Raw genomic sequence first — 10,581 nt, forward strand, 5'->3', positions numbered from 1 at the left:
ATTTTAGACCATTTCCCAAAACAATGATTAGTTATATATGCTTGTATTTTAATGGCTAGAGAGGATTAAAGATGAATTTTTTTCTATTATTTTTTTATCGATAAATATGAGTAAATAATTCATTTATATATATATATATATTCATATTTTGTGGGCCGGCCTATCTATAGTGTCGCAGATTCCTTGTAGGACTACTGAACTGGGCCGGGCCGCTGACCTCGCCGTCGTTTGGTTTGTTTTAATACTTCACGACGATTTCACGGCGATAGATTTGCTCACTCGCTCGCTCATGGCGGCATTCGCTTCGACGCCGGCCTTGACAGTTAGGGTTTCACCGGCTTCCCTCTGCTGCAGAGAAACTAGCAGGGCGCAACACCTCGTGAGCGTCTCCTTCTCGTTCGTCTCCTCGGCGTCTCGTCTCCCCCGCTCGTCCCTCCGCCTCGTCCCCTTCGCTCGGCCAAGGCGAAGGAGTAGCTCTGCTTCCATCAGAAGAGAAGAAGGTCCTCCCAGGCAAAAGGTACTCATTATCACCTTTACTCTATTTCCAGAATCCCCAGCTCTTATCATATTTTTATTAAGATTTTTCAAGTCATTTGGTCTTCTTATGCTTGGGCACAACAGGTTCCGTTCCCCTGGATAAAAGAATTTTTTTCCCCTCGAAAATTCTCAGCTTTAAGTAATGAAATAGTGTATGACATATTTCTCTTCGACTAATAGTTCTAATGGAATTTATTCATACATGAATATATGTCCTGCTTTATATTGTGCCTATGTTGGATTGCTAATGAATTGTGTATCATAGGCTATTTGAGCTAGTTATATTATATGCTTGAAGTTATGCCTTGCCCTGTGTTAATAATGCGTCTGATTTATTAGATAGGTGTGTGACCATTACCAACAACTTATTGATATCCAGATAGGCACGAGAAGAACCCATTTAGTAATGAATCTGGTGAGTCTTCATTTTTTAGGTATCCCTACTTCCCTCTTTTAGACTAAATTAGTGTTGCTTGTGGTATCACGGTTTGTTGTGGCAAGAAGACATTCTTTTCATCTCCTCAAGTCTTCACTTAAAGATGAGAGATGTAGGTTTATCTTTATAGTTCTCTCAACTTTTAATCATAAATCAGTAAATCACTCAGGCATCAGCTGATAAAGAGATATATACATAGTTCTCCGAACATATCTTCATTGTCTCAAAGACTAGATGCCACACTTTGACTCCTGAGTCTGTGAATTTCTTGTTGTTTTTTAATTCTACATTGGGGTTTATAATGAAAAGGGAGATGTTTAAACTGTATAAAATGAACATTGCCTAAGATATGAGAAGAAATATCATTCATTTAGAAAGGAGAAGTAAACTTATTGATATTCTATACATAGTTGATTTCATTCCCTAGCAATGGCTATTCAATTCCTTGCCTTATCTTCTCCTTGAACCAAACACGCCATTAATTTGATGTGTGTTCTTCTGTGGGAAAAAGTTTGGTGGAGTATTTCATTATATCAATACATGATTTAATATGTAGGAAGTGACATTAATTAACAAAGACTTGAATTACAATTTCAATTTCTTATTTTGTAGCTTGTCCACTTTTGTGTGCCAGATCAAATATGGAGTCTGACCAAAATTATAGTTGAAAAAGAACGTAGGTTGAGTTTGCTTTAGAAAAGATTTGAGTTTTCTCGCAAAAAATATAAAATTTTAAAAATAAAACAATGTGTTACCATAGGTTTTTCAGTTCCTTAAGAAATAAAATTTAGTATTTGTAAAGAGGATGATTGACCATTTTCAGAAACAAGAAAAAATTCTTCATTGTTTTTATTGTACACTTTATTGGATTCTTTTGCTAAAAATTCCATCCCTAATTTGAGATATACAAATTGAGTTTCCAAAATGCTGAAGAATAAAAAAAAATTATGTAGGAAAATAGAAAATATTTTATGAAACCCACAACACTTTCTCAGCAGCTTCACATTTGGTTCTTCATTTTGTTTTTGTCAAATCATCATGTTAACAGATTCAAATTTGCAAACTAAATGAGTGCTGTAGTGAAATGGCCATTGTTATGGGAAGCAGTCTCTTGCTGCTTTGTTAACAGAACATGGCAATGCCAGAAGCAAGCCAAGTATGCTCCTGCAAAATTGAACTTTTTCATCAATTTTAACATCTTAGAAGATGATCAATCAAAGTTTTCCTTGGTTCCCTGTATAAATTCTGTTAGATTATACTATTGTTTGTTTGATGCATTTTTTCTCTTTGCAGATTTTTTTCCTAGTGTTTTAATATCTTATGTTTCATTAAAAAAAAAAAGCAAAAAGAGAGGATAGATTGGATAAGAAATGAAAATATTAGAGAGAAATTTAGAGTTGCATTGCATGAGGGTAAATTTTGAGAGACACATTTAAGATGGTATGAACATATATTAGACGATCAATAAATACTCTAGTTAGGCGATACGAAATTATGACAAATATGCACATCAAAAGAGATAGAGGTATACCAAAAAAGACTTTGTTAGCAACAATAAAACAAGATAAAAATTATTTAAATATAGATGATGATATAGTAGGAGATAGAAACTGGGTTGTTGTTGTTTAATATCTTATGTTTCATTCTGATGATGCTATTAATTTTCCGATTTGTATGGATGATGCTGGAAAGCAATGTCGTGCCTAGTGTTTTCAGCTATGATTTTATGTATGCATGAGCAAGTGTTGTATCTTTCCAGCATATTATGATAAAAGTATGTTATTCACAGACAAGAATGCCAAATAGTGAGGAAGATGGAGATAATATTGATGAAGATGCTTTGGAGGCCCTTTTTGCCCAACTTGAGGAAGATCTAAAAAATGATAACCTCTTGAGTGATGATTTTGATGATGATGATGATATTACTGAAGAAGATATGGCAATGTTAGAACAAGAGTTGGAGGAAGCGTTTGGTGATGTAGAGGAAGATGAAATTTCTGGAATTTCACCAGGTTCTGAAAGCTTGGATAGTGAGGAGGATGATGACGAAGAAAGGCAGCCAAAACTTAAGAATTGGCAGATTCGGAGATTGGCTCGTGCTTTAAAGATTGGTAGACGAAAAACTAGCGTAAGTACCTCATTGAGACTATGACCATATGTACTGTACAAAAATTGTGTGATTATAACCCATTAGTGATGTTCTGAGTTGTAGATGGTCATTCCTATTTTTATGCGGTGTTCTCTTTGCAGATTAAGAATCTTGCTGCAGAGCTTGGTCTAGAAAGAGCGTTTGTTCTTGAATTGCTTCGTGATCCACCTCCAAATATTTTACTCCTGTCTGCTTCTTTACCTGATGAGACCATACAAACATTTGACTCTTCAAGCAGGTCACCTTATGACATCCGTCAAACACTTGAACCTGAAAGTGAGCCGATGGAATCTCCTCTTACAACATCAGTTGATGTTAAAAGCAAGCCTGAAAAGGATCTCCCTGTCCATGTCATGCAGAAAAGGTGGTTAATGCAAAAGAGGTTGAAGAAAGTTCATATTGAAACGCTTGAAAGAGTTTACTCACGAACAAAACGCCCTACTGTAAGTTTTTCCTTCACAAAAGGACATTCAACACTTGCAACCTTAAGTATTTTGTGTTACAAGTTCTGATCGTTTGGAATGTGAGATAACTTATTGACTCAGATGAAAATAATTAGCAAAGAACCAACTATTTTGAGTCTCCAGCTTGGGCACAGCTTGACCAATAAGACATGTCTTTCTATTTCAGATATAATGCTGCTATATTGTTTCACTACTAAGCATGAGTTATATACAGGAATGCACACTACAATAATAATCAATCGTCAATTGTTTCTATGCTATGATGCAGAATGCGATGATTAGCAGCATTGTACATGTAACAAACCTTCCATGGAAGAGAGTATCAAAGTGGTTTGAAGACAAGAGACTTGAGGATGGAGTACCTATTCAGCGTGTTCCTTACCGCCGCTCTTCATCTGAGTCGATCTCTACTAATTGATCTGAAGATTTGTTTATGGTAAAAAGAAAATACTTTTTTCTAGGTTGCACTGCCATGCTTATCCTCGTGGTCTGAAAGCATAGATTCCCTGAATCTTCCCAAAGGCTATGAACTGGCTCAAGTTGATTAACCTTCACATGCTTTCATTAGATTTGCTTGTAATATCTTTTGCATATCAACAAAGCTTGCTTCAAATTTCTCTTAGTACATATTTGGTTTCATCTAATCTGAATGAGGATATTAATTGGTCTCGAGGGTTTATTATGGACGGCGTTGTAAAGATATTCAAGTGGCTGATCTGCTCCACATTTTATATAATCAATGAGTTGTTCAGACACAGCATGTGAACATTGGCTTGCATGGTTCTTTCTGTTTGCTTATTCCCAGCTCACGTTTGGTTTCTGAATTATGACTGCTTATTTAAACCATTATTGTGATGCAGCTAAAATCTGCTGCTGAGATGGAGGAATGAGTTGGTCGACAGCTTCTTAAGGTTGGATAATGTGGCAGTCAACATAGGGGAAGGTAGTTGGATGCTTAACATAAGTCATCCCGATAAAATCCTTCTGATGTTTAAATTAGATTTATGGTAAAAAAAAAATGGAAGAAAAGGAGAAAGATGGAAGTGTAGTTCAACTGTTCTAATAGTCATTATAGTATATGATGTGGACTAATATCCCGCCAAAAGGTGAAAATTATGGGCAAGCTATTGGCATGCAGGCCTGCGAGAGAAACTAAGAGAGATCGACACAGAGGATTTGATCCGTTGAACCATTTAGAGGTGTCGACTTTTAGCGAGAAGTTGGCTCGAAATGCCACTTCCGGTTCAACTATCTCAACAGGATATCCTCTTGTTAAGTCACACACTAGTATTCCAAACCAACGTGAATGACCACGATATCAATAATCAATTCAGACTCCCTCGCGTTTACCAAAACATGGACGATATTTTTCTGACTTTAATGTGACAATTGACATTAATGATTTTTTCTTTGTTTCTTCCTTTTTACTTGCGTTTTCCCACTCCTTTTCGCTCCATTCTCACTCATGCAATTTTCTTCAACTACTCTAATAATTTAATGGCAATAATGATGATAACAGATGAGCCTTCTTTAATTCAAAAAAATAATGTAATACATTATTTATAATTGTATTAACGAAGAAGAACAAAGGATTTTATAAATTAGGTGGGTGAATTCGTGCTAACTCTTATCAATTTAAGAATGAGGAGGGAATACTTTTGTTTGATTAATAATTATAAAAGTTGTTTATTTAACAAGCCTAAAAAGTATTTTACTTATCGCTTTTGTTTGACTTGCAATCCATAAGTATAGTGAGAATTTTTCAAGGAAAAAAAGCAATACTTTAGGCAAGGCAAATAATTGAAACAAAATATAGGTAAAAGGTAAGTAAAATTTAAGTAAAGATTTTGTACAATTAAAATCAACCTTAAAGGGGATGAATAGCGTTAAGAATTTAAAAATTAAGCATATAGTAATTAAATGTTGGCTAAGTTGATACAATTGATTAGATCACAACTAATTTAACTTTAATCTTAGTCATATATCAAAATTCTAAGTTAAATGTTGTGTACCTAACAACAATAGATTTTAAATAAAATTTTGTAAAAAGATTTTATCAAAATTTTTAACAAACTTTAAGCAAGGATTATAGACAAAGTTTAAAAAGTTCGAATAAGCAAAAAGGTTCCTTGGATAAATTACCATTATAATTAATATTAATGATTTATAAAATAAAATGCTTGGTTGACACATCTACACCTACCTAATGTGTCAATGTATAACAGACGAAACTAAACTATATATCTAATTGTAGATGCATCTTAAAAAATTGTATTTTGGAACCTTCAAATATCTATAAATCAAATAAGAAATTATTTCATAAAATAAAAAAAAAAATCCTCAATAGTTTCTTAAAATGCCCTCGATATTTTATATTTATTATTAAAATTATCTTTAGTATTTTCTTCTAACTATCTAAAATGCCTCCGCCTAATATAGAAGTCATCTGATTGATAATTTGAAAAAGGATAGAATAAGCATTTATGATTTTAAAAAGAGTAATTTAAAATTAACAAAATTAAAATATTATTAAATCTTAAAAGATAAAGGCAATTACCGAATTATTAAAAGACGTATTTAACGTTTAAATTTGTGAAGAAGGTATTTATTTCACATTTTATCCTTTCCATGTCAATTACGATGCGGTATTTAAAGAACATCACCAATAGTGTTTGATTTCAAAGATCATGTCATTATGGCATTGATTTATAGTGTTAATTTTTAAAATGCCACACTAATATTATTTTTTCTATAAAATTCAATATCAATGCATTGGATATGTTCTTTAAATCCAAGACCATAGTCATGGACAGGAGTAGAGCTATAAACAAGTCAAGCCGAGTCGAGCTTTAGAGTGTTCAAGTTTGTTTGTGTTCCTGTCTGGAAGCTGAGAAAACGAACCTGCCGGTATGACGTGTCTGGAAGGTTGACCGCATCCCCATGACCCGGCTGATGAGCTGTCCTCTACGTTGACCAGATCGTCAGAAGTCCTCCTCCGGTCAACTGTACCTGTATCCAGCGACCGGGTCGCCCCGGCCTCTAGTACCTCGGTGCTCGAGGCGAATACCACAGATATATAAGCAATCGAATAATAGTATAGCAATAAAATGAACAGATACTGAGTACGAGAACTTACCCTGGTCCAGGGGGGCGCCCTCGGATGGATGAATGAGTTGGTCGGGATACCGATCGAGTCGTCGCGGCTCTGAATAGTAGATAAATGTCCGCCTGATGAGTAGCTAGCTCCAATGGCTCGGAGCCGGACGCGATATGGATCAGTAGGATGATGCACTGTCCGACTACAACCTTAGCCCACAGGCCGGAATGCAACAACGGCACTAAGGCCGAACACTCTACCGGCTCGCAGACCGGGATACAACAACGACACGAAGGCCGGGCACTCTCTCGGCTCGCAGGCCGAAATATAAGCATAATACGATACCTTAGCACTCGAATGACAACTACTCGGTGGGCGACGACGACTGCCCGGAGGTGCTGACGGCACGGGTCGCCGAAGGCGGCTACGGCAGCCGGAGGTGACGGCACTGGATGCCGAGGATGCTGATCGCCGGAGGTGACTACGGCAGTGGCTGCCAGAAGTGGCTACGTCGGCGTGGATCGAGAAGAAACGGAAGGTGGCGCGGTGATGGCGCACGAGGGAGAGAGGCGTCTTCTGCTCATGCTTGGCGACGAAAACCACAACACCAGAAAGCCTTCCCGGAGGCGCTCACAGCCGGCTATGGTTGAAAGTGGTGAGGACGAGGGAGCTACAGGCGGCTGCTGGAGTCACCTGCGACGGGTTCGTGGTGAAGAAGAAAGGAGAGCAGCGGCTGGTGGGAAGGAGAGGTGGTGGCTACTGAAGACGTTCGCCGGCTGGAGGAGAGGAGGAGAGCGTCGATGATCTCGCCCGCTCCGGCGAAAGGCGCGAGGAGGAGAAAAAATCCCCCTTCTTTGGCCGCCGTCAAGGCCAGAAAAAAGCTCTCCTTTTGCTGTGCTACAGTCCCCCCCTTTTACCTCCAACCCTATTCTTGTTAAGTGACCAAACTGCCCTTTTTTCCCATTCCTAATTACGTCTAAGCCATCCCCATATATCCGCATCAGTTTGATAAGGTAACCAAGCCGAGCCGAGCCGAGCTTAAAATGAACCAAGCTTTTGAAATGAGTGTTCAAGTTTGGCTTGGTTTATATTTTATGAGCTTAAGCTTGTTTGAAGCTTGGCTTGAGCTTAGTTCGTTTAGATGTTATCAAGCTCTCAATTCAAGTTTGGCTTGAGCTTGGTTCGAGCTTGGCTTGAGCTTGGTTTGAGCTTGGTTCATTTAGATGTTATCAAGCTCTCAATTCAAATTTGTTTGATTGTTTGAAAATTTTAGTTGTTTGATTGGATATTGAGCTTGATAATTTAAATTTATTTATTTATTTTATTGTTTATTTAGTATATTAAAAAGAGCTTTATTAATGAATATGGTTCATGAACATTGTTCACGAACGTTGTTCACGAACGTTAACGAGCTGAACACATATGCGTTCAAGCTTGTTTGTTTAGCTTAACGAGCTGTTCAAGTTTGTTTGTTTAATTAATCTTATGTATATTGAACGAACATAAACAACCTTTTATCAAGCCGAACACCAAACTTGTTCACGAACGCTTGATTCATTTATAACCCTAGACGGGAGACATAAATGCAGAAAAAGAATTTCTTAGTTTTATCAATTACAATTTTTTGACTATTCTTCTCCAAAAATAATTAAATGCAGAAAAATAAATCATCACGTGGCGCTCTCTCTCTCTCTCTCTCTCTCTCCAATCTCATCCCTCAACCTTCTTCTATATAAATTATTCACGATAACAGATCAACAAATATCAAACCGCCGATAGATCTTGCAGAAACAGCCAGTTTGTGTATATTTAGGAGAGAAGGAAAGAGTGAATCGGACGGAGAAGATGGCGGATCAGTTGCAACGATCGGCGACGACGTTTAGGAGGTCCGGCTCGTCGGGGCTGGTGTGGGATGAGAGGTTAATCTTCTCCGACCACCCGGACCCCGACAAGGAGGAGGCCGAGGTCGCCGGAGAGCTCCGCCACTCGAGAAGCGTCGGCTCCACCGGAATGATGGCCTCCAGCCGCAGCGCCGGCGGCGGCTCCCGCCAGGCGCTGCCCTTTCGCGCCGCCGTCGTGCAGCGAGCTACGGATCCGCCGTCGCCGGAGCTCCCTCGCTGCTGCGGATTCTTCACCAAGCGAAGATCCGCAAAGATCTCCAGGAGGCGCTGACGCAGAAAGTCTCCACACGTCTGGCAAATTGAGATCGAAATTCAAACGATGAATATTATTATTACAAAGCTCCATCATTTTTCTCCTCTTCTGTTTTTTTTTTTTTCCATTTGGATTCAATTATGTTGAATCTTAGCTTGTTTTTGTTTGGCTCATCTCTTGTGTTTGTAAACACTGAATTCAACAGCTCGTTCTTTTGTCGTTTGTGTTGATGTGTAGGCATGTGCGCTGCTCGATGGTCATTGAATTCGTTTGACCATATCGCTGCCGGCCATGAACGACTAGTGTATTATTATTGATTGATTGATTGTTCATAATCAGTGTGCAGTGCCGTCCAATGATCTTGACCAACACTGCAAGTTTTAAGATCAAAACTTGAAAGCAAACCTACCTTCAGAGTCGATCTTTGGTTCTTTCTCCCACTGCCAACTTTCATTCCTCCATTACTGAAGGCATGCATCAGAATAAGGAAGAATTTGATTCTCTTTCCAATGCTAACGCTTACCATTCACAAGGGGGACAGAAATAAACAGAGGTAACTAATTATGAGTTGATGATTAAAGAAGAAGGATCAGATGATGCACTATAAAAAAAAAAAATTACAGGATTTCTGATGTAATTATTAGTTGGTATTCTGTCGGAATTAGTAAATGCCGATAGAATACCGACGGATAAATAAGCATCAGTAGAAGATTTGTTGGAATGACTTTTCGACGGAATATGGAGTTCCGTCATTAATATTTTATCGATGAAATTTATTTTCGTTGGAAATGACACTGGAAACACTGTTTGAACAACCAGTAATTTACTAACGGAAATATAATTATTTCGGTAATTGCAATAAAAACTGATTTGCATTTACCTATGGAAACCCATTTTCCGTTAGTATTTACCGACGAATTTCCTCCTAACTTTGTGCATCAAAACTCTATAGTCAAATTCGGTATGAACTTTTATAGTTTTATCTGATCTTAGACACCAAGATCATAGTGTAGTTAAATTTCTGAAAACATTTCTTGTAACTACCAGAATCAAGGGCATAATCAAGTCCAAGAAACTAATCTAAGCGTGTAAAATGAGCAGCAAAAGATTATCTTGAAAGGACTTGAGTTTCTCTTATCTGTATGAATTCTAGGAACGAAAAAAAACTCTAATCGAGAAAATGCAAAACATGATCTAGTTTCATCGAAAACATGACATAATATATAAGCATAAACAAAATTGATGAAGAACCTGATTGAAAAGTCATTTTTCTTATTTTTTAGCGTCATCTGGAAGATTCTAAGGAAGAGAAAAAAGAATAACCGAAAGTAAATGGAGAAGATCTTCTAAGAGGTTTAGGGGTGACGGTGCCAAAAAAAATTTTGTCAATGAGGAATAAGAAACTAGGTCAAGATATATGCCTAAACCCTTAGGGATCGGACCTCCCTTTATATAGGAAACTAATCCATTATTAGCCCATAGATGATAACGAATAGGACTAAAATATTCTACACATTCAACCCACATTTGATAGCCCAAATCCAATAAGCTTAATTTAAATCATTTTAATGGATTCGATTTGTATTCATATACACAACTTATAATTAAGCCCACTAATTAGAGATTATAACTAATAATCTCCCACTTGGGTTACTTGTGAGTTGTTTATGAAATACAAGTAAAACTTTAGTTGATATCAAACTTTATGGATACACAATATCCCTGTAAACAATCTTGCCCATTA

General features: G+C 37.4%; 2 protein-coding genes across 3 annotated transcripts; both read left to right on the forward strand.

The window, feature by feature from the left end:
* The first annotated feature begins 244 nt into the window (after positions 1-244).
* Positions 245-4,615, forward strand: LOC122038669 (protein OVEREXPRESSOR OF CATIONIC PEROXIDASE 3-like). 2 transcript variants are annotated; one of them, XM_042598537.1, is made up of 5 exons: positions 245-517; positions 2,763-3,101; positions 3,224-3,565; positions 3,855-4,022; positions 4,447-4,615. In XM_042598537.1, the coding sequence occupies exons 1-4, from the start codon at positions 290-292 to the stop codon at positions 4,002-4,004; spliced, it is 1,059 nt and encodes a 352-aa protein (XP_042454471.1). In that variant the 5' UTR covers positions 245-289; the 3' UTR covers positions 4,005-4,022; positions 4,447-4,615. The 2 variants fall into 2 exon arrangements, with proteins under 2 accessions (XP_042454471.1, XP_042454470.1); XM_042598536.1 differs by lacking the exon at positions 4,447-4,615 and having other exon boundaries at positions 3,855-4,343.
* A 3,830-nt stretch (positions 4,616-8,445) lies between these two features.
* On the forward strand, positions 8,446-9,044 carry LOC122013277 (MAPK kinase substrate protein At1g80180-like). Its single transcript, XM_042569590.1, has one exon. The coding sequence runs from the start codon at positions 8,529-8,531 to the stop codon at positions 8,853-8,855; it is 327 nt and encodes a 108-aa protein (XP_042425524.1). The 5' UTR covers positions 8,446-8,528; the 3' UTR covers positions 8,856-9,044.
* Positions 9,045-10,581: the final 1,537 nt, after the last annotated feature.

This window comes from Zingiber officinale, chromosome 1A, assembly GCF_018446385.1.
Source record: "Zingiber officinale cultivar Zhangliang chromosome 1A, Zo_v1.1, whole genome shotgun sequence".
In the NCBI taxonomy this organism is placed as follows: Eukaryota; Viridiplantae; Streptophyta; class Magnoliopsida; order Zingiberales; family Zingiberaceae; genus Zingiber; species Zingiber officinale.